At 42.3% G+C, this 27,575-nt stretch overlaps 5 protein-coding genes across 5 annotated transcripts; all 5 read right to left on the bottom strand.

Moving 5' to 3' along the window:
- Positions 1-5,355: 5,355 nt before the first annotated feature.
- LOC121755941 (subtilisin-like protease SBT3) lies at positions 5,356-8,055 on the bottom strand. Its single transcript, XM_042151389.1, has one exon. It carries the CDS (start codon positions 7,866-7,868, stop codon positions 5,562-5,564), a length of 2,307 nt encoding a protein of 768 aa, XP_042007323.1. The 5' UTR covers positions 7,869-8,055; the 3' UTR covers positions 5,356-5,561.
- Positions 8,056-8,911: 856 nt separating this feature from the next.
- On the bottom strand, positions 8,912-11,343 carry LOC121753624 (ribosome biogenesis protein BRX1 homolog 1-like). The gene is made up of 8 exons (XM_042148847.1): positions 10,991-11,343; positions 10,654-10,795; positions 10,491-10,569; positions 10,249-10,373; positions 9,805-9,906; positions 9,623-9,694; positions 9,447-9,545; positions 8,912-9,255 (listed from the first exon to the last, which is right to left on the bottom strand). The coding sequence occupies exons 1-8, from the start codon at positions 11,185-11,187 to the stop codon at positions 9,124-9,126; spliced, it is 948 nt and encodes a 315-aa protein (XP_042004781.1). The 5' UTR covers positions 11,188-11,343; the 3' UTR covers positions 8,912-9,123.
- A 1,159-nt stretch (positions 11,344-12,502) lies between these two features.
- LOC121754881 (subtilisin-like protease SBT3) lies at positions 12,503-13,279 on the bottom strand. Its single transcript, XM_042150172.1, has one exon. The coding sequence runs from the start codon at positions 13,277-13,279 to the stop codon at positions 12,503-12,505; it is 777 nt and encodes a 258-aa protein (XP_042006106.1).
- A 7,174-nt stretch (positions 13,280-20,453) lies between these two features.
- Positions 20,454-22,857, bottom strand: LOC121755859 (subtilisin-like protease SBT3). Its single transcript, XM_042151275.1, has one exon. The coding sequence runs from the start codon at positions 22,747-22,749 to the stop codon at positions 20,524-20,526; it is 2,226 nt and encodes a 741-aa protein (XP_042007209.1). The 5' UTR covers positions 22,750-22,857; the 3' UTR covers positions 20,454-20,523.
- Positions 22,858-24,348: 1,491 nt separating this feature from the next.
- On the bottom strand, positions 24,349-26,847 carry LOC121753628 (subtilisin-like protease SBT3). The gene has a single exon (XM_042148851.1). It carries the CDS (start codon positions 26,780-26,782, stop codon positions 24,530-24,532), a length of 2,253 nt encoding a protein of 750 aa, XP_042004785.1. The 5' UTR covers positions 26,783-26,847; the 3' UTR covers positions 24,349-24,529.
- Positions 26,848-27,575: the final 728 nt, after the last annotated feature.

Below are 27,575 nucleotides of genomic sequence, written 5' to 3'. Positions count from 1 at the left end.
ACGCGCCGAGGCGACGTGGCGGACTCCCATTCGACGCGTGAAGCCCACTCGCTGCCCCGCGAGTGGGCTTCGTCCCGATGACGCAATAATTCATTTTTTTTAAAAAAATTTCGAATTTAATAAAAAAAAAAAAAAAAATTTTTTATTAACGGTAATGAGACCGTTAATTTTATAGCCGTTTGGTTTTTTTTTTTTATTATTTATTTATTTACTCTATAAATACTCCTATTTCATACTCATTTCAATCACAAACACACATCTATTTCTCTCTATTTCCACCCCAATTTTCATCTCAAATCAACTCTATTTTCCTTCTCCCAAATTTAATCAAACTAATGGATCCTTATGAACAAATGCGTCAAATATTGGAACAATCACTTGAAGAAGATCGACGACGGGAGGCGGAAGAAGCCGCTCCGCCCCAACGTCGCTCCCGTACGTACATCCATCGTAACCGGGAGGAAGCCGCCGCAAGGTTAGTACGCGACTACTTCTGCGATAACCCGGTTTGGGGAGATACGTACTTCCGTCGCCGTTTCCGCATGGGGAAACCGTTATTTCTCTACATCGCGAATACTTTGGCAGCCCGGGAAGAGTTCTTCCAGGAAGGGTTCGACGCGGTCGGACGTCCCAGCCACACGACGCTGCAGAAATGTACTGCAGCAATCCGCCAGCTTACGACTGGACAAACGGCCGACATGTTCGACGAATACCTCCACATCGGAGATAGCACTGGGCGAATGTGCTTGCTCAAATTCTGCAAAGGCGTCCGGGCAGCCTTCACCGACGAATTTCTCCGGAGGCCAAGCACGGCCGATTGTCAGTTCCTTCTCGACCTTCACGAAACAGTGCACGGATTCCCAGGGATGCTCGGCAGCGTCGATTGCATGCACTGGCAATGGAAGAATTGCCCGGTGGCGTGGAAGGGGTCCTACACGACGTAAACGTGCTCAACCAGTCCGACCTCTTGACCGAAGTTTTGGATGGTAAAGCGCCGGCCATCAACTTCGTCGCCAACAATCGGCTTTATAAAATGGGGTACTATCTCGCCGATGGCATCTACCCGAAGTGGCCTACCTTCGTGAAGACGTGCAGTGGGTCTGCGAACCCAAAGCAGGCTCTTTTTGCGCAGAAGCAGGAGGCTGCTCGCAAGGATGTGGAGAGGGCGTTCGGGGTTCTCCAAGCGCGCTTCAACATCATCAAAGCCCCGGCTCGTACGTGGTTCATGGAGAACAAGGTCGACATCATGTATACGTGCATAATCTTGCACAACATGATTGTCCAAGACGAAGGACCCGAGGCGGGAAATTGGTTCGACCCCGAATCCCCCGGAAGCTCAACCGCAAGTAGTCCGCCTCGAAGTGGAGCGCATCCGTCTATACAAGAACGGTTATCTATTCGTGCAAGGACACGCGACTCTAGCGCCCACACCCAACTCCAACATGATCTAATTGAGCACATTTGGGCAAACTTTGGCGGATGAAATTATTAAAATTGTGTACTTTTATTTTTTTATGATTTTAATTGTGTGCTTTTTATTTTTTTAAGTTTAAGTTGTAACTTTGTTTTAATGTTGTGTGTTTTTTAATAAAATGTGTTTGTTTTTTTAATTGAATTGAGTTGAAATTAAAAAAAAATGAAATTGAATGAATAGTAATTTAAGGAACGGTTAAGGAACGGTTAAGGAACGAGGGTTGCAGGTTCCGTTCCTTAGTTAAGGAATGGAGTAAAAAAGTACAGTGGGGCCCTCAAATAGTGGTTTAAGGAACGGTTTAGGAACGGTATAGGAACAGCGTTGTGGATGGCCTTAGGCCATCCACAACGCTGTTCCTATACCGTTCCTATACCGTTCCTTAAACCACTATTTGAGGGCCCCACTGTACTTTTTTACTCCATTCCTTAACTAAGGAACGGAACCTGCAACCCTCCGTTCCTTAACCGTTCCTTAAATTACTATTCATTCTATTTCAATTTTTATTTTTATTTCCAACTAAATTAAATTAAATAAACACACTACAAACATACTTTATTAAAAAACAAACATACTTTATTAAAAAACACACAATATTAAAAAAAATTACAACTTAAACTTAAAAAAATTAAAAAAAACACACAATTCAAATCCTAAAAAAATAAAAAACACACAATAAAAAACACACAATTAAACGTGGGAAAATAAAAAAACTACTCCGCCGGCGAATCATCCTCCGGAGGCGGTCGAGGTTTAGGGGGAGGGGGAAGACCAAGTAGTCCTGCCATATGCACAATTCCGTTCCACCAGGCCGTGAATTGGGCGTACGAGAAGCGGGAAGTGTCCGCCATTGTGGCGGTTATGTACGCCACCATAAGTGTGTTCGAGCCTCCTTGTGAGCCCGATCCCGAGGCCGACTGGCTTGATTCTCCTCGGCCCTTCCTCGCTCTAGCCGCTTTCGCCGCCTTCGTCCCTTGCGGACGACGGCGCCCACGGCTAGATCCCTCGTACTCGGCGGCCGTAACCCCAACCTCCTGCGTGCCACGATCACTGGGCGCATCGGTGTCACCAGACGAGTACTGGCCGCTCGTCGTGTGCTTCGTCCGCTTTGAGGTTGATCCCGAGCTGGAGCGGACACCACCGGCCCACCTTTCCTCGTCCTTGACGAGCTGCCAAATATCAACATATTTGAACTGTACACCGGTGTCCTGGTGGAAGGCGCGCATAGCCGCCCTCAGTATGTCGGCGCCCGAAGCTCCGCTTTGGTAGTGCGCCGCTTCGGAGGAGTAGATCCCGCAGAATTTTTTGACCTGTAAATCGACTCGGCCAAAGTGAGCACGAAGCATTGTATATTTGCGCTTCCGGGCCCCTTTCGGCTTAGTCTCGTGGTAGACATCACGGACCTTTTCCCAGAAGCACTTGGCGGCTTGTTGGTTGCCGACGATGGGATCATATGAGACGGTGAGCCAGGCGGTGTACACCGCCTTTGTTTCTTCGTTGGTGTAGGGATGCCGGCCCAGATCCTCCGGCTCCTCCTCCTCATCCTCCTCGGGTGCCTCAGACGCAGCCCTGTAGCTTCCACCGCCTCGGCCTCCTCCCTGAGTGGGTTCAACGGGGATATCCTCCCGAATCTGGGACAAACCCTGGGAAAGCCGCGAGCCGGAGCCTCGAGCGTAGGCATCCACATCGAAAGTGGGTGGTTGGTACCCACCCGGCGTCGCCGACCCCTGCGTGCCCGGCGTCGATGACCCAGAACCACCAAGTGTGTTGTACATGGTCTCCCAATCGCCGAACGCGTTGAGATCCCACCCTCCGGCGCCGCCACCACCGTAATTGCCGTCGCCGGACATTTTTTGAAGAGATAGAATATGAAAATTGGAGAGAAATTGATGTTGATGTAGGAAGAATAGATGTGTAGTTGTGTATAAAATGAATGAATTAGGTGTATTTATAGAATAAGAAAATAAAAATAAAAATTAAAAAAATTAAGAAAAAGTTAAAAAAACGGTAATGTTACCGTTTAAAATTTTTTTTTTTTTTTTAAAATTCGATTTTTATAAAAAAAAATAATTATTGCGTCATTGCTGACGTGTCCCACTCGCGGGCCGGCGAGTGGGAAGCACGCACGCACGGGGATCGGCCACGTCGCCCAGGCGCGTGGCGGCTTGTTCCGTGCCGCGTTACGTGCCGTCGGCACCCGGCACGGAATGGGAACGGGACGGGAGCGGAATGCAGCGCCGCAACGCGTTCCGCGGCGAAACCGTTCCGGCGGAACGGCACGCGGAACGGTTTCGGCACGCGTTGCGGGTGCTCTTATGATTTCATGAAACTAAAAAAGATTAAAAAAAATATAAATTGGCTATGAGTATAGTATGTTGGTAAGAGCATCACAATGGTAGATTTTCGTCCGACCGCGCTCGTCAGATCATTGCAGGCCGATGGACGCGTCGCTCATGCATCGTTCGACCTATCGTCTACCCATTGCAGGCCACACACAATAAAAAATCAAATTTTAATTAAAAATAATTTTTAAATTAAAATAGAAAAAACTATAGTTTCACAACAATCCATATTAAAAGACGAATTCGTAAATTAGTGAAAGATTATATTTTGTAGAATATAATCCTTCACACTAGATGAGCAAGTTGTGCATTGCTTGATTAAATTTTTTATAGATTGGTTTTCAACTCCAAATTTTATATGACTTCGATGTGGGATAAATGGTTGTTTTATATAGATTTTCAACTCCCATTTTTTAACCTCAAACTCAACATCTTTTTATTTTTGACTTTTGTTATGCTTTTCTCGTTTTATTCGATTCTTTTTTTGTTTATACTTTTTTTTCTATAAGCATGTCTATATTTTTAAGATAATATAAATTTAATTAAGTAATGTAGGTGTTTTTTTAATTAGTATTTTTAAAAAATTGTTGTGTTTAATATATTATATTTTTCTATTTATTAGTATTTGAAAACAAAAAAAATCAAAATTAAATATAAAATTGAAAGGACTGACACTAGTCCATACCACTGCAGAAGGCTAGTCCGGACTAGAAATGCCGATGTGGCGAACAATAGTCCACCACTAGTCCGGACCATTGTGAATGCTTTAAGATATTCTCCTTCAATAATTTCATTGGTGTTCAAGTCATTTTCTTAAAACGAAGGTTTAAAAAGAAGCGGCTCCCTTATAGTTGGACGGAGAATGTATATAAAAATGGGTCCGGTATTTCGCTATTTTTCCATCCACTTTCCTCTATTTTTCCATTTATAATATGTTTTGGTCCATATTTAATCATTCCGTCATAAATTAACTGTTAACAATTTTTGACCAAATTAATAACTTACTAAATATAAATTTACTAAAGTGATATATATATTTATTTTTAAATAAATAATAAATATATCTTCTCAATTTACTACTCCATCTGTCCATGATTAAGTGTCATAAGTTGATTTAATACGAGTTTTAAGAAAATGTAATGAAATGTAGATAGAAAAAATTTATAGAGTGGTATATTTTAATTTTAAAATAAAATATGAGTGAGATGAGTTAGTAGAATTTGAAGTCCATTAGCAAAAATAGTACTCTCTTCGTCCGTGAATAAGAGTCATGATTGATTTTTACTATAAATGGTAATAGGGTCTCTCATTCCACTACATTTCATTTAAAATTAATATATGCAAGAGGGATCCATATTCCACTAACTTTTTTCTATTCACTTTTTTTACATTTATTAAAACTCGTGTCATTAAGAAATGAGATTACTAGTGACGAACGGAGGGAGTAAAAGTTAATTAAAATAAGACATTTAACTAAACAAGACACTCAATAGTGGACGGAGGGGGTAATGTTCTAAATGTGATAACAAAACAAAATAAAACTAAAGAAAAAACACAAAGTGAACACAGTTTATATGAACCAAAATGACATCATCTTTGGTACAAAATGCAACTAAACAATCAAAACACATATTTTGCCGTGGTGGGAAGCCAAGTAAATCTTGACTATAGGAGGCAATTACAAACAAATATTAAAAGCTATAGGCTCCACAAGTTAGGAAAATAAGGTAATGTTGAAATCAAGGAAATTACTCGAAATTGTCGGCGGCTGCCGACACCATTATCGGACTTCTCACTCTATACTTGCCGGTTTGGTCGATCCAAATGACTGCACCTTCTCTATGTTGAATCTCTATATCAGCCTTGTATCGAATCGTGAGAGAATACCTCTTCGTCTCATTTTTCTTGCGAAACACCAAAGTTTGAGGCTCCACTACGGCTGTGGTGTTCACCGGCACTTCCACCGTAACCTTATACGTGGCCGCACCATTCCCTACATTCGTCACTCTTCTCCGGAACCTCCTAGTCAACGTCCTCCCAATCTCCTCCGCCCGAATCAGAGCCACGAACGACGGATAATTGAGATCAGCTGTCGGATTCAAGCATCTATAGCTAGACTTTATGATCGTTTGAGTTTGGTTGCGAGTGAAATTCATGGAACACACCAGATTCACCAACTCCTGTACAGAAGCATCGTAGACAAGACCCGGATCAAGAGCTCGGTTGGGATCAACATGGCCTGATCCAATGCCTAGTGGTGAGGCCTCTATCCCCTCAAGGTCCTTTATAGGCTGCTTGTTGCTATCGAGAGGATTAGCGGTTGTCATCATCGCAGACTGTACGGCTGCAGGGCTCCAATCAGGGTGTGCGGCTTTGAGAAGCGCTGCTATACCCGAGACATGAGGACATGCCATTGACGTGCCCGAGATCAGATTGTAGTCGCTGGAGAGGTCGATGTTTCTCCCGATTCTTGTCGCCATGAGCTGAGGATGGAAGGCTGCTAAGATCAACACCCCTGGTGCCATTATGTCTGGCTTCAATATACGCTCATAGCTTACCCCGGGACCTCTCGACGAGTCATCTGAAAGAGCCGGTACACCTCTCGGCCCGCCTCTTCCTAAAATAGTCTGCTGGAAATCGATGGTTGCCGTCGGGGAAGCACTAGTTGATGCGTAACGGATCACTTCTTCCCCTTCTTCCGGGGTAATGACAACTCCTGGTTCAGGAAATGAAGTTGATCGAAAAATCTCAGCAGTGGTTGAAGTGATGACGATACTTGCTCGAACATTAGTACCAGGCTGGTAGAGCATCACCGTACCAAGATCTGCATTTCCAGTATTCAGATTGCATATGAAGATACTATCGGGAGGGGCATCTGTGAAGAAGTCGGGCGAGTCGCAAGCAGATGAGGTTTGGTTATAGACGAGCTGCAGGTTTCTTATATTAGCTCTTGCCGGAAATGTGGTCCATCCGGTGATGGTTTTCCCGTTGCCAAGAGTTAACGTACCGGCGAACCAACGATCAACGGTTCCTGAAGCGACAACCATGGCCCAAGGGACTCCCTTAAATATAGTCCTAACTCCACGAGTCCCGCGGTTCCCTGCCGACGTGCAAACCATGATCCCCTTCTCCCTCGCGCCAAAGCTGGCTATGGCGAAAGGGCTCTCGTACAGATTCTCCGCGCGGCTGCTTATTGAGACGGATATTATATCGACTCCGTCTGCAACGGCCTGGTCCATCCCGGCCAGCAAATCAGATTCAGCAGCTCCAAAGAAGAGGACCTTGTAGACTGCGAGCCTAGCTCGGGGAGCGACCCCCCTCGCTGTTCCGGGCGCATAGCCAAAGAAGGAAACTCCCTCCACAATGTTTCCTGCTGCAATAGACGCCACGTGGCTGCCATGGCCATCGTCGTCTCTTGCTGAATCTTTAAACTCCCGATCCGGATTTGATGCTCGGCCTCCTTGGTTGAAGTACCTGGCTCCGATGATTTTCTTGTTGCACAGCGATGAATTGAAATCTTCACCGCCATTGCAAGCCCCCTTCCACCTTGCCGGGATCTCAGTCATCCCGTCGTCCTTGAAGCTCGGACTTTCTGGCCAGATACCGGTGTCTATAATGCCGATTATAACATCTTTGCCGTAGTTGGAAGCCGGCCAGAGCCCGGAAGCACTGGTGAGGCCAAGGAACTTGGTGGAGTGTGTCGTGTCCGGCATTGCGACACCATCTTTGTAGGCAGAGATGAAGCCAGCTGAGTTCTTCAAGGATTCGACTTCGTCGGTCGACAACACAGCGCTGAATCCGTGGAAGGCGTGGTCGTAGGTGTAGATGAGTTTGGGCTCGGATTTGTCAGCGTTTTGAGACACTGATTTTGATGATGTAAGAAGGGAAGAATACCAGAAATGGTGACTGGAAAATGCCTTAGGCATGGAGGTCTTGTCCATGTGGATAATGTAAGTGGATCTTTGTGATGAAACATGATGAACTAGAAGAAACAACATTGAGATGAGAAGATGAAAAACTGCATTAGGAAGCTCCATTTTGTTTGAAGGGCTCATCAGTGATGCACTCTGCTCTTCAAAGTGGCATTGCTTTTAAAACTGTCACTTCTACTCCTCTTTTTTGGCTTCTTAATTATAATAATGTTATCTTCTTTGCAAGTGGCGATTACAGCCATCATTGTCGGCAATGGGATCCAATCCAAAAATGGTTAAACGTACTACTCCCTCCGTTTCTTTATAGTTGAGTCATTTTTCCATTTCGAAAAGTTTCTTCATAGTTGAGTCATTTCCAGATATAGTAATTATTTTCTCTTTCTTACTTTACTCTCTCTTAATTTTTTCTCTCTACTTTATTTACTTTCTACTTTATTCTCTCCACCTTTTTCTCTCTCTTACTTATTTTATCTATTTATTCAACATACTCAACATCTCTTTCTTAAACTCCGTGCCGAAAAGTTTCGCCTCAACTATGGTGAAACGGAGGGAGTACTATTTTTTAAGGATATATCTTGCCGCCATCTATGATCACAAAATTTGGGTAAACTTTATTTTCAGAAAACTGAAATGCAAATTTGTGAAATTTTAATTGTCTTAATTATCTGACATTAAGGTTTTCTGATCAACGCGAAAACAAAGTACACGTATATTCAGCAATTTTGAAGACAGAGATAGAAGACTAGTGGTGGAGAAGCGTATGTTATTAAGTTTGATGAAATGGATAGTTTAAACATCACTTTGAATGTTTTGAAGCTAAATGAAATCATGCTCCTTTTCTTATTCACGTAAAATAATTCTTAGCAATATTATTTTCCTGATAAACAAACAAGCACTAAACCTTAAACTCCCATAAGCTCTTGCTTCTACGTTGAAGCTTTTCTTGTTAAATGAAATACTCCATATTAGTAGTATTATGCAAGAACATGCTCACCTCATTATTTTAACAAACACAAGTCTAGTCCTCTACTTATCAATAGCTACTGGCAAGAATCATTCATACTCATCCAGAACACATGCTTGCCACCAGAGAATGGAAAAAACATTTTATATTTTGGATGCTTATGTCCAAATCACAAAATTATTCTTAAGTAGGAGGAACACAATTTACGGTAAGAGTTGGATAAGTTTTTGCTTTCCATATATATGCAGAATGAGAAGCCACAGAGCAAATACAGTTTATACGAACCAATAAGACTACATATTTGGTACAAAGTGCAACTGGATAACCAATCACAACTCTTCCTGTTGTGTGGAGGAAACTAAATTTTGACTACATGAAAGCAAATAAAAAGACATGCCAAAGGTTATTAGATTCTTACTCCTTCCACATATCAGCAAACTCATCCACTTCGAGGGGATTTTCCATCTCGTGCATCTTCTTCCTGGTCTTGGCTTTAACCTTCTTTGCATATTTCCCAGCCTTCTGCCGTTTCTCCATAGAGCGAATCTGGACAAAGGTATGGGGGAAGAATCAACTATAAGGTTTCATTTGCGACAGATTTATTATGATTCAAAATTGAACATCCATTTGAAGCAATAATTTCACCTTTAGCAAGCATTAGAAGAGAGAAAAGAAAATGAAAGTTGAAATTGTAAGGCAGAACCATGAAGATAAGGATATACTACTACAGAACTAACCGTGTTGGGTGAAACGTAGAAAGGATTCTCATACAATGTTGGGCCACCAAAGCTGCCACTGAATATCTTAATTGGGTTTAAGCAGAACCTTGGACCAACCTGCGCAAAGAATGTGTTAAATACGAACATTTAGAATGCAAACACTAGGTACGTAGTTGTGGTGTTCCTTAGCAAACCTCGATTAACGTCATCTTTTCCAAGTCTCCACGGTCTAACTTTTGTGATGTGCCAGTATGATCGGCTGATATCTGAGTCACAGAAATGAAGATGATAACGTAAATTCCTCTTATGATGAAAAATTAACAAGATAGGATTGCTACACCTACACCAACTTATTTGCTACTACAACATCACAAACCTGGTAATTCCGGAACCATATGTGGTCGTCAGCAATAGAGAAGACAAATACATGGTCATGGTATGGTTTAGATTTCCTGTGATCCTTTGGTGTGGCAAATACCTGAATAACGGGGAGCAACTTATAGAAATTTGAAACCATAAATAAATACACAAAGTTGGTGGGAAACGCATGACAACAAGCTATAAAACTCCTTAAATATAATCAATGCAATCACTAAGACAGACTTTAAATATAGCATTTTACATCAGTTCTAGTGCTAGAAAATGCAAATTTCCTTAAAATTAAGACAACTCCACTTACAATATGAAAATACCAACCAACGTAAGGTAGCTCTTGGTATACACTAAGACATGCTTATAAACTAATTTGCTCATATCATGTCTAAGTTCTAATTCACCAATTATCGGCAAAAAGAAAAACAAAAAGGCATGGAGGACCTACCTGAGTAATCATCTCCTTTAAGAGCTTCCAATGAGGGCTTTTATCAAAGTTGGACGAAAAAGTCAAGATAGGACGCGAACCCTTGAGATGGTTTCCAGTAAGTTTCAGTTCCTCCATTGTGTGCACTGACATAAATACACGACAAACATAATCACGAACAATCTAAAAGGCAGAGGAAATGCTTTTGGGGCTTGGGGAGAGTAAAAAATCTGAAAAAATGCAACAAATACAACCAACCATACCCGCATTAACCAAAAACTTGACGGAGGGACCATTGGGGCACTTAGCCATCCATAAGTATAGGTCTCTCCCCTTCCTGCACTGCAGAGAGCAAGCGTTGCAGCTACATTACAATTGATGTTTCTATCAACACTATTTCAAGATAAGTTCAGAGGCTCAGAATACCTCAAAGAACAAGCAAGACGAGCAGCTCCTGAGCTCGACAAGCTCGTTCAGATCCGCACCTTTGCTCCCCTTTGACTCGACCTTGTTATCTTTCTTGCAATGAGGCAATAAATCAACCAAGTTCATCATCAAATGCCGATACCTAAAATCACCCAATCAACAAATCCAATATAAAGATAAATCAAATATTGACGCAGTAAAACTTAAATCAAACATTCAACATTTCCGACAAAAACAGAAATCAAATAGACACAAGGTGCCAACTTAATTTGCAGGTGTAAGGCAAAAATTAACAAGCTCATAACATCAAATACTGAAAATAACTATAGAATTGAACCTGAAACTAATGCGGCGAGAACAAGTAACCAAAACTTTCTCTTTATTCCGGAAAAAGGGGGTTGAATTATTCTCCTTTAATTCCTCAGGTATGGTTTTGAATCCGAAAAGAGTTCTTTCCGGCCGTTCCGGCGCGGTTTCTTCCTTCTTCTCATTCTCTGCCGCCTTGGTTTCGCTGTGCTTTCGCTTCTTCCCCATTCCAACTTAATCAAACTCCAACAACCGAGTGCAAAATTTACGAAATTCCAGATGCCGAAACAGCTACAGACTGAAGAGAGTGATTTGAGCTCAGGTTAAACCCTGAACCCTAGTGGGGAAGAAGAGGGATTTTCGTCATTGTGGGCCGTGCATGTTAAGATATTTTTGGGCTTTTGATGGGCTAAAAACTGCCCACATTAGTTTTTTACGAAATGAAATTACTTCTCTTTTCTCTTTGTTTAATAATCAACAATGGTAGATTTTGCAATTCCAGCATCACCTTTAAAAGCCTCTTTAATCTTATTCATAGTCATTTAATCATATTCGAAAGCTTGAAGTTTTCTAAGTTTAGTTTATTTTATTTTTGGCAAAAATAAAACCTGAATTTTTATTTGAAATTAATATTGTTTTGACTATATAGGAATTATTTTGTTGTCCACCTATGAACGCATCACCCTATTAATAGGAACTTGACATAGTCCATTTTCTATACACAAGCAGTTCATGCATAACAGAAAACATGACATAGTTAATTGAACTAACACAAAAAAGTTGATTAAAAAAGTTCAAACCCAAATAGTTGGTGAGCATCTAAGTTTGTGGCAAATTCAAAGACACAAAAGAAAGCATTATTGAAAACAATAGCAGTGCACCAAAAACAATCCAAACCCAAGTCTTGTCTATTCGATGTCGCATCTCTGGTCACTAACAATTAAATCCCATCTAGAAAAAAAAGCTAAGATAAAACATAAAGACAAATGTGTGATTAGGACACATAGACAAACTAGAAAATGTGTGATTAGGAACAGCCATAAATCACATGACACCATCCACAATGTAAAATTAAGATCCAAAATGGACAAATATGACAAAAGAATTGGCAAAGATAAACAAAACCGATATTCTTACTACCAACCTGCTATAGACTATTAATAAACCGAAAAACTACTTTGTTATCCTGTGATATCTAGATCTTAAATATGCATAAAGTTTGATAAAATTCGACATCGTGCAAAAACAAATTGATGGCGAGGACCGACTTTTCAATGCAAAAGACAGTCATCGTTGTGTGGTCCTTTTTTAAAGCTAAATCGTGATAATATAAAATTGAAAATATCTTTTTAGAATCCAAAATTTCAACCTCTAAAGAGAGAAAGCATTTCTTTGAATGGTTTCATGCAATTTCACGTGCAAACAGAAGATGATATACGAAGCTTTCCTTTATTAGGATAATCTGATGAAACTAAATTATTAACATCATCATTATTGAACAACAGATACCATAATCGGCCATGTAATTTTTTTTTCACATAAATTACTCGAAATTGTCGGCGGCTGCCGACACCATAATCGGACTTCTCACTCTATACTTGCCGGTTTGGTCGGTCCAAATGACTGCACCTTCTCTATGTTGAATCTCTATATCAGCCTTGTATCGAATCGTGAGAGAATACCTCTTCGTCTCATTTTTCTTGCGAAACACCAAAGTTTGAGGCTCCACTACGGCTGTGGTGTTCACCGGCACTTCCACCGTAAACTTATACGTGGCCGCACCATTCCTTACATTCGTCACTCTTCTCCGGAACCTCCGAGTCAACGTCCTTCTGATCTCGGCCGCCCGAATCAGAGCCACGAAAGACGGATAATTGAGGTCGGACGTTGGATTTGAGCAGTTGTAGCTTGACCTTATGATGGTCAGAGTCTGGTTGCGAGTAAAGTTCATGGAACATACCAGATTCACTAGGTCTTGCACAGAAGCATCATAAACAAGGCCTGGATCCAGAGCTTGGTTCGGGTCAACGTGACCCGACCCGATGCCCAACGGCGAGGCGACCGAGCCGTCCTGTTCCCTAATGGGCCGGTTCGTGTTGTCCAGAGGATTGGCTGTGGTCACCAGCGCAGACTGTATCGCTGCGGGGCTCCAATCGGGGTACGAGGCTTTCAGGAGCGCCGCGGCCATGGAGATATGCGGACACGCCATCGACGTGCCCGACAGGAGATTGTAGTCGGTGGCGAGGTCGATGTTTCTGCCAATTCTCGCGGCCGTGAGATGGGGATGAAAGGCTGCCAGGATCAACACGCCTAGCGCCATCAAGTCCGGCTTCTAAATATGAGATGGTCGATGTTAACATTATGAAGAGTGAATTTTCAATGATACTCCATTGATGGGGTGCGTACTAAACAAGCCCGACAGCAATGACGGCCCATCAGCCCAAAGCCCAAGGAAGAGTATGAGTTCGGCATTACCAAAGAGTTCGGCCTCAGCCTACAGCTCGGTAAAAGCCGACCAATCAAGCTCTGCGAGTTCGGCATTACCAAAGAGTTCGGCCTCAGCCTACAGCTCGGTAAAAGCCAACCAAGCTCTGCTCTCAGGTCGGCATCAAGCTCTACTCTCAGATCGGCAACCAAAGCAGTTCGGTCTCAGTTTTCGACCGAACAAGGAGTTAGTGGACCCATGCAGGATTTCCACAACTTCCAACACACCCACTACCACGTGGCGTCAACTCAGGCCACGATCTTAGGCCATGACCTACACGACCTCCACGACCTAGAGTGATGATGTAAGCCACGATCTTAGTTCAATGTATAAATAGAACTTAGATCTGATAGAAAGGGGTTAGAAGCTCTCTAGAGAAAAATACCATATAGCAAGTCTGTGTTGTAAGCTGTAATTCCAGATCAAGCAATACAAACCTGCCCCCATTTCTCCCCGTGGACGTAGATTTACCTCAGTAAATCGAACCACGTAAAATTCTCTGTGTCGTGATCTGTATTTTCCTGCATTTACTAACATCAACAATTCGCGGAATCATCACATACTCCATCCTTCTACATAAAACAATCCCCCCGGTGGACAGAAAGGGGTTTAATATAAAATTAGTAAGGTATAGAAGAAAAGTAGATAAAGAATGACATAGAAAGGAAAAAATATGGATATAATTGAAGAGAAGTAATTAATTATTTTTTTAAAAACACATTATTTACGTAAAAAAATATTACTATAATATTAATTAAAATAATTTTGTGCCATTATTAGTAAAATATGAAAAATAGTAGTAATAAAAAGTGGTAAAAGTATTGTTTATATGAAATAAAGCTCACATTATTAGTGAAATAAATCTACCAAAAATTTAAAAATAAAACCATTAATTATTAACAAATGGAGTACGTATTAGTTAAATCCATAATAGAAACCAAAATCCTAATAAAGCTCTTAGTGAAAGAAATCTATCTAAAAATTAAAAATAAAACCATTAATTATTAACAAGGGTGTATTAAATGTTACAGCAACCAAATCTTATTCCGACACCCATGAGGATTCCATTGGACTACAAATAATAAAATATGGACCCAAACTCTAAAACTCCATAGTCATACTCCATGCTCCCACACTCCATACTCCGTACTCATACAAGCTCTTGGAATTTTAGAGTTATGGGGAAGAGATTTGGAATTTCTAAAGATTTCAAACCAATTTGGAGACTCTTCAGCATGAAATATGAGTTGTGGATTATTTAATAATTTTAACAATTGACAACACAAGTATGCAAAATTGGTAAATTTGTGATATAGCGAAAAAAAATTGGTTAAGTATTGACAGCAATGTGATCACTTTATTAAAGAAAGAAATTTATTAAAAATAGAAAAAGAATTAATATTTGTGAATGAAATAAAATGGAAAAAATATATAATTGTTGATTGTAAACCAAGGAGTACATAAATATGAGAGGGATCAAATGAAAAGAACAAAAAAAAGTGAAGGAAATAAAGGTGATGGACATGTAATATCCTCTTTGTCCTACTATAAACGAGACTTTTTTATAGATATAAAATTTAACAAAATAATATTTAAATAATTAAATAGAAAAAGAAAGAATAGAGCTAAAAAGAAATAAAAATAAAAAAGATAACTTATTTTTAGATAAAAAAATAGTCTAATGAGACAGGAGTATATTTTTAATACGGGTCCCAAATCCAAATCTACCTCCATGCCATTATGTTGAAGAAATCTCTTCTTTTATTGCATTCAAGTATATATAATGATAGGAAGATACATGCCTAAATAGGCAGAGAGGTTACGTACATATGGTAAGATTTCAATGTGATTTACCCTAGCTTTAAATCAGGAAGTGATCATTCTAATTGATTTCACAATCTTCTTATAATTTTCCCATGATTCTCGCTGATTTCTAACACTCCCCCTCAAGTTGAACAATGGGATCTCCTATTTTCAACTTGCCCAATACTTCACTAAAGCTTCTTGCATCCACTGCCTTCATAAGAATATCTGCTAACTGATCTTTTGAACGAACAAATGGGAGGTCTATCACCTTTGCCTCTATATTCTCTTAGATGAAATGACGGTCTACCTCAACGTGTTTCGTCCGATCATGTTGTACTGGATTTTCAGATATGTTGATTGCTGCTTTGTTGTCACAAAAGAGCCTACATGGCTCGTTTGACATCAATCCAAGTTTTGTCATTAACTTCTTTATCCATAGGATTTCTGTCAACCCACTCTTGATTCCACGGAACTCTGCTTCCGCACTTGACAAGGCCACCACCTTTTGCTTCTTGCTTCGCCAAGTCACAAGATTACCTCCCACGAAGGTGAAATACCATGCGGTAGATCTTCGGTCATTTGGATTCCCTGCCCAATCTGCATCGGTGAATCCATGTACTGCTAAGTTCCCATGGTTCTCGAACAATATCCCGTGTCCTGGGGTTCCCTTCAAGTAGCGCACGATTCTTAACGCTGCTTCCCAATGATCGACTTGCGGTTTATGCATGAATTGACTCACTATTCCCACAGCATATGCAATATCTGGCCTCATGTGAGAAAGATAGATAAGTTTACCCACCAGACGTTCATATCTTGTTTGGTGCGTAAGTTCTGCCCCTTCAGTCAATCGAAGATCATGGTTCTGCATCATTGGTGTTTCTGCAGGCTTGCAATCTAGCATTCCTATTTCTGCTAGGAGATCATCCAGAACATACTTCCGTTGGCTTATGAATATTCCCTTCTTGGATCGCATTACCTCAATACCCAGAAAGTATTTCAAGAGACCCAAATCTTTCATCTCAAACTCGGCAAATAGATTCTTCCTTAGTTGTCTTATTTCTTCCTCATCATCTCCAGTAAGAATCATATCATCCACGTAAATAACCAGACAAGTGATTTTCCCCTCTTTCTTCTTCAGAAACAGAGTATGATCTGAGTTACTCTGTTTGTATCCATATTTCTTCATTACTTCAGTAAATCTCCCAAACCACGCCCTAGGTGACTGCTTCAAACCATAAAGGGTCTTCTTGAGCTTACACACCTCTCATGTCTTGAGTTCTCCCTCGAAGCCTGGCGGAGCTTCCATATAGATTGGCTTAGTCAATTCGCCATGTAGGAAGACATTGGTTACATCAAACTGGTGTAGTGGCCAGTCCTTTGTCGCAGCAATAGAGAACAATACACGAATGGTGTTAATCTTGGCCACCGGTGAGAAGGTTTCTGCATAATCAACTCCATAAGTTTGAGTATAGCCTTATGCTACCAACCTTGCTTTGTAGCGTTCAATAGACCTGTCTGGCTTCCTCTTGATTGTAAACACCCATCGACATCCCACTAGTCTAGACCCTTCTGGTTTCACACACACTTCCCACGTTTTGCTCTTCAATAGTGCATTCATTTCTACAAGCATTGCCTTCCTCCAATGTGGAATCTGCATTGCTTCCTCTGCCGATCTGGGGAGCTCTTCTTCCTTATACAGGGCCGTCATAAAGGCCCCTGCCATTTCTGTCAGGTTTGCTTTAGCCAGATTTGCCACCGAATATCTACTCTTCTTCGAGGCGCGTTCTGGACTGTATCGCTTGGGTGGAACGCCCCTCGTGCTTCGATATGGAAGTGTGTACTGTCCGGTATCTCCATCGATCACGGCATTGTCGGCAGACTCTACATCTTCTGTTGGTTCTGCAGCGAGTCATTAGGAACATTTGTACTATTGACTCCAGTTTCAGGGATTACCTCGGATATCACTGGAGGAGGATTGTTGGGACGCGGTGATTGAGGAGGCTCTACAGCCGACAAGACAGGCTCGGCGGCAGTACTAGCTGTCTCGGTTGGTTCCACGACAGAGTCACTTGGTGATGGCACAAACCAGTTTAGGGGTCCACTTGACCTATCAACATTACTATGACTACTCTCCCCATGACTACTAAGACTGGTGTAGTAATATTCACACTCCAAAAAATTGCAATTCATGGTTGTAATTATCTTTCTAGACGATGGGTCAAAGCACCTATAACCCTTTTGATTGATCCCATACCCCAAAAAAACACATTTTATTGCGCATGCGGAAAATTTCGTTCTCTCGTGTTTGGGAACATGAACATACACAGAACATCCAAAGATTTCGAGGGGTAGAGTAAGAGGTTCAGGCACGTCGGCTAGAGAAGATAGGATTTGTAACGGGGTTTTCATTTTCAAAATTTTTGTAGGGAGAAGGTTCACCAAATAAACAGATGTTGCAACGGCCTCGGGCCAAAGAAATTTTGGAACATTAGAATAAAAAAACAAGGTATGAGTTATTTCCATAATTATCATATTTTTCCTTTCGGCTACTCCATTTTGTTCGGGGGTATATGGGCATGAGGTTTGATGAACTAACCCGTTTTCCATGAAAAAATTTGTCATTTCCTTATTGACGAACTCCCTCTCATTATCAGACCTAAGGACTTTAATGGTTGTCTGAAATTGAGTTTAGATTAGTTTGTAAAAAAAGGACAAATTTATCATAAACCTCGGATTTATTTTTTAGAAAATATACTCATGTCATTCTTGAACAATCATCGACAAAAATTAAAAAAATATCGAAAACCATGATCACCAGTAACGGGCGCAGGGCCCCAAACATCAGCATGCACTAAAGAAAACAGACTCTTGACACGAGTTTCAGAAGATTTAAAAGACTGTCTGTGGCTTTTCGCCAAAACACAAGATTCACACTCAAAATCCTTGAGGTGGGAAAAATTAGGAAAAAGTAATTTAAAATAACCAAGAGATGGATGACCTAGACGTCTGTGCCACAACCAAACATCCCGAGTCGCAGATCCGTGAGCCAGCATTGCGGCACTGCCTTGGTGAGCCATCTCATCAACATAGTAGAGGCCTTGACGCTCAGTGCCACGCCCAATTATCCTTCTCGTCCTGATATCCTGTAATACACAGAAATTATGATGCATTAGTAAAGTACAATTTAATTCCTTCGTCACGTGGCTAATAGACATCAACTTGTGGGACAATTTGGGAACATATAGGCAATTTGACAATCTTAATGTTGGTGAAATCTCAATTGTCCCACTCCCCTCTACCGAAGTTAATTCCCCATCTGCAGTCTGTATCTGACTTTTCATAGTATCACAAAAGTTCACAAAATCCTTCCTATCATGGGTCATCGTGTCAGTGGCTCAACAATAAAAAATCCACCGTTCATCTTTATCAACAAATTTATGTTTGACAGTACATGCAATGGGTAGATCATGCAATATCTTAAAACTATTAGGACTGACTAAGGTATTATCACATACTTTGGGGTGGTCAGTTTTTGAATTATTTAGAGTACGGGGGGTAGTCTGCAAAGAATGGGGTTTTTTATGTGATTTCTCAAGAGTATGGGGACTATTCGGAAAGAAATAATATGGGTAGGGTTTGACAAACCCTAACCCATTTCCTCATTCCCCAAATGCGCCGCTCTCCGATCCTCCGACGCGTCCAGCGAATGCTGCCTGCCCCACCTCCTCTCCACGTCTGCCGCCGCCTGGAGGTCCACCCTCGGGGCCACCTCTCCCACGGACGGTGTTTTCCGTTCCGCCAGTCTCCTCAACTCCGATGGCCAATTTGGCCTTTCCCCTTTGATTCTCCTCGCACCAATCCGGGAAACCAACCAATTTGAAGCAAGTTTCCCGGGTGTGTTTGTTCATACCGCAATTTGAACACCACAACTTGGTCTTGTCGGGTTTGGTTGCTCCGCGACGGTTGTTGGTGGCGGCGTGGGGTTGTCCGGGATGGATCGGCGGCTGCTGGGTCTGGAATCGTGTGTTTCGGGCTCCAAATCCGAGCCCCACCCCATTTGTTGCGGCGGTTGAATCGGGGTTCGCCGGCGGTTGAATCGGGGTTCGCCGGCGGCATTATTTTGAGCCGTATGGCTTCCCTTTTCACCAAGCCATACGCGACATCCACCGGAGGGGTTGGGCTTTCTTTGAGGATATCTCTTCTTGTTCCTTCGAATTGGGGGTTCAACCCCGCCAAGAACTTGTATAATCTTCTATGATTTATGATGCTACGGTACTCACCGATTCCTTTGTCGCAGCAGGTGATGTTTTTTGTCTGGCACCGATCGATTTAAATCCATACTCCATGTAGTGTCCTCCAGTAAGTCTCCAGATCCATGTCTCCTTGCACGATTCGGCTGGCCTTGTCCTCCAGGTCGTATATCATATATGAGTCCGACGTACTCTGGTACGTCACAGCTAGGCTATCCCAGATCGCCTTCGCACTTTGGTGATGTGCGAAATCTCCGACGATTTCAATCTCCATGTTGTCTAAGGTCCGGGAGAAGACCACTGAATCGGTCTCCTCCCACTCCAGATATTCTTTATCGGTTGGCTTTGGGGGCTCCGACACTCCGGTGATGTGTCGTAGTGCCCTTCTACTCCCGATGGCTACTCGCATCAATCGAGCCCATAGGGGATAATTTCTTCCGTTCAGCTTGAATGCTACCGTAGCATTCTTGCTTGCTTTGAGTTTAATGTCGCCGGTTTTGACATCGTCTCCTTCTGCCATTTTCAGGTACTCGCCAGTTGTCCGCCTTCTGGTCGGGACAGGTATCGGGCGATGATGAATCTATATTCTGAGCCTTTGTTTATTTGGCTCTGATGCCATGTTGAAGAAAGCTCTTCTTTTATTTCATTCAAGTATATACAATGATAGGAAGATATATGCCTAAATAGGCTGAGAGGTTATGTACATATGGTCAGATTTCAATGTGATTTACCCTAGCTTTAAATCAGGAAGTGATCATTCTAATTGATTTCACAATCTTCTCATAATCTTCCCATGATTCTCGTTGATTTCTAACACATTACATAGACACTCAATTATTATACAGGATAACGTCATGATGACATTAGAATTGACCGAATACGTGTATGATGAATGAAATTCCATGTTTGATCTTTATTGTTTTTTTCTTATATAGATTAAAAATGAGTCCTTATTGAAATTAAACAGATGGAACCCACATAATAGTAACAACCATTGCTACAATTTATTGTTTTGGGCATCAATCAAGATATGAATACAATCGGGCTTCTAACTTTGTAGTTGCCGGTTTCGTCGGTCCAGATCAGAGCACCCCATCCGAATACTTCATCAACACCCTTATACCGAATCGTAAGTGAATAACTCTTGGTCTCGTATTTCTTGCCAAACACCAGCGTTTGAGGCCGAACTCTCGCCGTCACATTCCCTGGCACTTCCACCGTAGCCTTATACCTGGCTGCACCCGCGCCAACATTCGTTACATGTCTTTGGAACTCCCAAGCCTTAGTAGCTCCTCCCTCAGCATGAACCACAAACGATGGATAATTGAGGTCGGAGGATGGATTCGAGCAGTTGTAGCTTGACCTTATGATCGTTTGAGTCTGGTTGCTAGTAAAGTTCATGGAACATACCAGATTCACCAGGTCCTGAACAGAAGCATCGTAAACGAGCCCAGGATCAAGGGCACGGTTCGGATCAACATGACCCGACCCCATGCCTAGTGGTTGGGCAAGTAGGGTGTCCTGCTCCCTGATAGGTTGATTTGTGTTATCAAGATGATTGGCGGTCGTCATCATCGCGGACTGTATGGCCGCAGGGCTCCAATCTGGGTACGCGGCCTTTAGAAGGGCCGCGACCCCGGATATGTGAGGGCATGACATTGATGTCCCTGAGAGAAGGTTGTAGTCACTAGAAAGTTCTAAATTTCCAAGCAGAGTAGTTGTTCTGATCTGAGGATTGAATGCTGCTAGAATCAGCACTCCCGGCGCCATTATGTCGGGCTTCAGGATGCGCTCGTAGCTTTGCGCGGGCCCTCTCGATGAATCATCCGCCAGCAACGGAGCAGCTCTCGGCCCTGGACCTAAAATCGTTTGCTGGAAATCGATGGATGCGGCTGGGGAAGAAGTGTTTGTCGCGTAATTGATCAAGTCGCGGGCTTGTGCTGGGGTTATCACAATCTCAGGGTACGGGAACGAAACGAATCGGAACACAGTGAGGTCTTGGGAGACGATGATGGCTGGCCGGATAACCGGCCCGGTCCGATCTCCAATGGAGGTGAAGAACTCGGTGAAATCGCAGACGATGATGCCCGGAGAAGGCGCTTCGGCTAGTAATGCTTCTGACTGGCAATCGGAATATAGAGTTTGATTGTATATTAGTGGCAAGTCTCTCACACGGGCTCTCGCTGGAAACCTAGTCCATCCGATGATGGTTTTGCCGTTGCCGAGGGTTAAGGTACCCGCGAACCAACGGTCAATAGTGGACGCAGCCACCACGACAGCCCACGGGATCCCCGATCGTATGGTGGCGTAACTCGGTCCCCTGTTTCCTGCCGACATACAGACCATGATCCCCTTCTCCCTAGCACCAAAGCTAGCGATTGCAATCGGATTCTCATAGAGCTCTATTGGAAAACTACTAATGGAAATGGAGATTATATCCACTCCGTCCGCCACGGCCTGGTCCATTGCGGCCAGCACGTCGGAAGCGGCGGCTCCGAAGAAAAGGACCTTGTAGACTGCGAGCCTAGCTCGCGGAGCGACCCCTCTGGCTGTTCCGGGGGCGTAGCCAAAGTAGGAAACTCCGTCCACGTAGTTTCCGGCGGCAGTGGACGCCACGTGGGTGCCGTGGCCATCGTCGTCCCTTGCTGAATCTATGAATTCCTGATCAGGATTCTCTGCTCGAACTCCTTGGTTGAAGTATCTGGCTCCGATGATTTTCTTGTTGCACAGCGACGAATTGAAACCTACACCGCCGTCGCAAGCTCCCTTCCACCTCGCCGGGATCGCAGTCATTCCGTCGTCATTAAAGCTCGGGCTCTCCGGCCAGATGCCGGAGTCGATAACGCCGATGATGACGTCTTTGCCGTAGTTGGAAGCCGGCCAGAGGCCGGAAGCGCTAGTGAGGCCGAGGAACTTGGTGGAGTGAGTGGTGTCTGCGACCGCGATCTTGTCTTTGTAGGCGGAAATGAAGCCGGGTGAGTTCTTTAAGGCTTCGACTTCTTCTGCCGACAACACGGCGCTGAATCCATGGAAGGCATGGTCGTAGGTGTAGATGAGCTTGGGCTCAGGTGACGCCGGAGATGCTGATTTGGCAAGGATGGAAGAGTACCAAAACTGGTGACTGGAAAATGCCTTGGGCATGGAGAATTTATCCATGTGGATAATGTATGTGGATATTTTTGATGAAGCATCGTTGCCCCAAACAAGAAATGAGAAGATAATCAATGAAATTGTTGAAGGAAGCTGCATTTTTGGTGCACAGCATATGAAAATGAGAGAGAGAGAGATTTGAACTTTTGTAGTGTGCACTAGAAGAAATAACTTTCACAAGAGTTAAATGCAGTCGTAGAAATATCTTTAGGGTAGGTGGTATACATTGCAATTTCTGGCTATGGTCACGCAATATTTTTTCTTTAAAAAATGTGGAATGATGCATTTTAATTACTTAATATTTACAATAACTTTTATATAATGGAAATAGTTTTAATATAAAATGATAGGAGTAGTATTTTCTTTCATATAAACAAGGGGCAAGAAACCACCGACAAGTCTCCAACTGATTAGTGATGGGTCCAACATCAATTCATTTCACAAATCATATATGAACATTTGTGCACTGTATGGATATATAAACATAAAGCAGTGATCCACATTGATATATACTCCATTAAATATATAGGCAAATGGAAGTCCAAGAATAAGAAAAACTAAATACTTAACTCTTGAGCATATTTTGATAGAATAAGGGATCACTGTCTGCAAACTCACTAACTTTAGGCTAATTTAATTTGTATTGTACTTTCCAGAATTTGAATGATAATTTATGGAGTTTCTATTTTTCTGATTTTTCTCATTATAAAGAAGAAAATCAAAGAAATTGAAAAGAATGAGCTTCATTTTGGTTCTCTAACATTAAATACATGAATGGGTTAAATAGATTCTCATTCTCCTACCTTATCCATATCCATATTCATATTGTATATCAGTTTAATCAAATGTTTATATCATCAGTTTGAAATACCATCATATCAATGCAAATTTGAGCATAGCACCATCATATCATAACCGTTTTTGGATGGCACGAGCTGGCAATTGATGTTAGATTGGTCCTGCCGACACTCTAATGTTTGCTACGTACAATAATTTTTTTATAATAATATCTAATTAGATATGTAAATAAATATCTCTGTTGAGTCAACGTACATATAATATTAAAACATGCATATCTGTCGCACACAATTAAATCCTTGTCCCCATATTCACTTTACCAAATTGCCCATGTGATAGATATTTTAATCCCATCGTAGAGATGATTAAAGTATAATTAATATTAAGTGTATAATTGGAGAACAAATTTTAGCCATTAAATCAAAACGATCTAGTTCATATATGAACGTTTTAGTTCACAATATGAATTTGAAAACAAGGAGTGAACCAAAACACTATTATAGTGAAGTATTTACTCCGTGAAAGATATAGTTCACTGTAATGACGTTTTGATTCACTCCTTCCTTTAGTGAACTAAATCACTCTTATAATGAACTAAATCGCTCTTATAGTGAACTAAATTTGTGTTATCTTGTTATGCAGTTAAGTAGTGGTTTCCCTATATCACTACTGTATAATATGAGAATATAACAAATTATATATTCCTATGATCTTGAGATAAGCAAAAGAGTTGGTGATAATCATGCTAGAATATTCTTGACATAGTGGTGATTAAAGAAATTAATTGGGATCTTTGATTGTTCATGAAGAAATCTTGATGTAGTCGAACTAGTAGAAAGACATAGTAACACAATTCATGGTGAATTTACTTCTTATGGCGAATTCGTGATTTATTGAGTATATACCTAATAAAAATATAATTGGCTTATTTACATTTGGTTTGTTTAAAATACATAAATTACAATACTAGTAAAATATTGGCTGGCAAGAAAGAAGGGCATATCAGCCTCAATATTATCACTTGTTTTCACATCTTCTTACACCCATTATTCATTACTCCTAAACAGCATCAAAATATAAACTAGCCGTAATTATCAACTCCACCGGCAATCACAATCGGACTTCTTACAACATACTTGCCGGACTTCTCAATCCACGTCAGCGATCCCTGTCTGAACGTCGAATCAATATCTCCCCTATAACGCATTCTCAACGTATAACTCTGTTTCTCATATTTCTTTCGAAAAACCAGAGTCTGCGGCGTTACCGTTACCGTCGCATTCTCTGGTTTCTCCAGTTTCATTGTATACGTGGCGGCCCCGCTCCCTACATTCGTCACGGTCCGCTTGAACGTTCTGGTGAGCGTCAGCCCTCTCTGGTCGAAGTTAAACAACCCTATGAACGAAGGGTAGTTCAGATCCGAATTCGCCCCCGAGCAGTTGTAGTTCGACCTTATGATCGCCCGCACCTGCTCCCGGGTGTAGTTCATCGAGCACACGAGATTCGCGAGATCCAGAGGCGTCGCGTCGTATACAAGGCCGGGATCAAGCGCCCTGTTCGGGTCTACCTGCCCCGACCCGATCCCCAGCGGGGAAGCAACTCTGTAAGAGCTGAACGCCTGGTCCTTGATCGGCTGGTTCGTGCTATCGAGATGATTGGCGGTTGTCATCATTGCGGATTGTATAGCCGCAGGGCTCCACTCTGGGTGTGCGGCCTTCAGAAGGGCCGCGACCCCTGCTATGTGTGGGGTCGCCATTGATGTACCAGACTCTAGAGAGTAATCGGTCGATAGGAATATGTTACCGATTTGTGGGCCGAGCTGGACTGGGCTGTATGCTGCTAGAATTAGCACTCCCGGCGCCATGATGTCGGGCTTTAAAATCTCCTGGTAGCTCTGGGCCGGCCCTCTGGATGAAGATCCAGATAAGGCTGGAGCTACCCGGGGCTCTGGCCCGATTATCGTTTCCTGGAACGTTATGGTTGCCTTTGGGGACTCACTAGTTGTCGCATACTTGATCAAATTCACTGCTTCCGCTGGGGTGATCACGGCCCCAGGGAAACGGAACGAATTTGATCTGAGTATGCTGGTATCTTCTGAGATTATTACAGCCGCAGCCGCGTTGGAACCCAATAGATTCCCCATTAGGGAATCGAAACTGATGGCTTCGTCTGTAATGTTACAGACGACGATTCGGGTTATAAACGACTGCGACAGTAGTTCGCTGGAGTCGCAGGCGGAGACAGTCTCATTGTAATCGAGAGGCACGTTGATCACGGATGCCTTGGCAGGAAACATGGTCCATCCTGTGATGGTTTTGCCGTTTCCGAGTGTGATCGTACCGGCAAACCATCGGTCAATGGTCCCAGACGCCACGACGATCTCCCAGGGGATCCCTGCTTCAATCGTGGCAATGCTGGGACCGCTGTTTCCGGCGGATTTACAAACAATGATACCTTTCGCTCTGGCGCCGAAGGTAGCAGCTGCGATGGTATTCCGAAACAGATCAGCTGATTCGTATCGTAAGGATATGGATATTATATGGACGCCGTCTGCGACGGCCTGGTCGATGGCGGCTAGCGTGTCGGCCTCATAGCTTCCGGTCTTGTAGGCCGCGAGCCTAGCTCGCGGAGCAACTCCCCTGGCAGTTCCAGGGGCGTATCCGAAGAAGGAAACATTGTTCACAAAGTTACCAGCGGCCGTGGACGCGACATGGGTGCCGTGGCCGTCGTTGTCTCTGGGCGAGGTATAGAATTCTGAGCCAGCTTCTCGAGCTGCGGCATCGAAGAATCTGGCTCCAATGAGTTTCTTGTTGCATAGTGATGAATTGAAATCCGGGCCTGTCTGGCAGGTTCCCTTCCACGACGACGGGATTTCAGTCATCCCGTCATCGTTGAAGCTGGGGCTCTCGGGCCAAATGCCGCTGTCAATGATGCCTATGATCACGTCCTTTCCGTATTGGGAAGCCGGCCAGAGCCCGGTAACGGTGTTGAGGCCGAGGAACTTGGTGGAATGCGTGGTGTCGTGGGTGACGGATCTGCTGACGGAGGCGGATACGAAACCGTCCGACATCTTTATAGCCTGCAATTCGTCGGTCGACATGACGGCGCTGAATCCTTGGAAGGCGTGGTCGTAAGTGTAGATGAGCTTCGCCCCCGATTTGACAAGGGAATGATACCAAGAATGGTGACTGGAAAATGCCTTGGGCATGGAGGACTTGTCCATGTGAATAATGTAAGTAGATCTTTGTGATGAAGCATGACTGCCCCAAACAAGAAATGAGAAGAGAATGAGATAAATGGAAAAAGGGAGCTTCATTTTTGGCGGTCTCAACATTTGAAATAAATGAATGAGTTATATAGATTATACTCTTATCCACATTGTATATAATATCTGTTTGAAAAATCAACATCTAATTGGATATATATTTGGATGGCATTAGCTGGCAATTGCTTTGAGAATGGTCCTGCCGACACTATAATGTTTGATTCAATTATTTTGATAAAAATATCCAAGTCTAGACAGGCAAATAAATATACTACTATCACTTTAGTCAAACTACAGATAAGATCTAAAAATGTTCACTTAATCAAATTGCCCTTCTGACTATATTTTAATACCATCACCTCATCACCCCTACAATATAGTAATAAAGCCAAGAATTATGTGATTGTGACCAAATTAATTATATAAGATCTCGAAATAAGCAAAAGATCTAATGAAGATCTTGTTGGAAAAATCTTGAGATGTTGGGATTAAAGAAGATTGAAGAAAGATTGTAGAAGTAGAATTAGTAGAGCAATTAAGGTAGGTGTCCATGAAATAGGAGATTTCAAGTTCATATGTTAGTACTACAAAAGAGATAAGAATGATGAGCCAAACTAAAAGTCCATACATGGTGGAACAGATCGTGTACAATAATGATTGTGGGGAAACATAAATGTGTGTTTGCATATTATTTTTTTGGTAAAGATTAGAGGGGGTGTTGTGTGTATATTTTGTCTGTATGATGAAAGGTTGGTTTCATTGGTGTTTGATTAGTGTGCATTGGGTTTTGGAAAGGGTTCTTGATTAAATCTATAACAACCTCTACTGATTTTTATCAATTGTATCATAATATTTGAAATTT

The sequence above is a fragment of the Salvia splendens genome, chromosome 11 (assembly GCF_004379255.2).
Source record: "Salvia splendens isolate huo1 chromosome 11, SspV2, whole genome shotgun sequence".
NCBI classification, from domain to species: Eukaryota; Viridiplantae; Streptophyta; class Magnoliopsida; order Lamiales; family Lamiaceae; genus Salvia; species Salvia splendens.
Note: the sequence above shows the minus strand (reverse complement) of the source record. Positions and strands in the feature narration are given on the sequence as shown.

Bases quoted from the DNA above. Each gene is read 5' to 3' on its own strand.
- LOC121753628 (XM_042148851.1), bottom strand. From the start codon at position 26,782: ATGTTGAGACCGCCAAAAATGAAGCTCCCTTTTTCCATTTATCTCATT.
- LOC121755941 (XM_042151389.1), bottom strand. From the start codon at position 7,868: ATGAGCCCTTCAAACAAAATGGAGCTTCCTAATGCAGTTTTTCATCTT.
- LOC121754881 (XM_042150172.1), bottom strand. From the start codon at position 13,279: ATGGCGCTAGGCGTGTTGATCCTGGCAGCCTTTCATCCCCATCTCACG.
- LOC121755859 (XM_042151275.1), bottom strand. From the start codon at position 22,749: ATGCAGCTTCCTTCAACAATTTCATTGATTATCTTCTCATTTCTTGTT.
- LOC121753624 (XM_042148847.1), bottom strand. From the start codon at position 11,187: ATGGGGAAGAAGCGAAAGCACAGCGAAACCAAGGCGGCAGAGAATGAG. The intron at 10,374-10,490 runs GTATGGTTGGTT...TATTTATGTCAG, and splicing joins CAAGTTTTTGGTTAATGCGG to TGCACACAATGGAGGAACTG. The intron at 9,907-10,248 runs GTAGGTCCTCCA...CCCGTTATTCAG, and splicing joins TAAAGGAGATGATTACTCAG to GTATTTGCCACACCAAAGGA.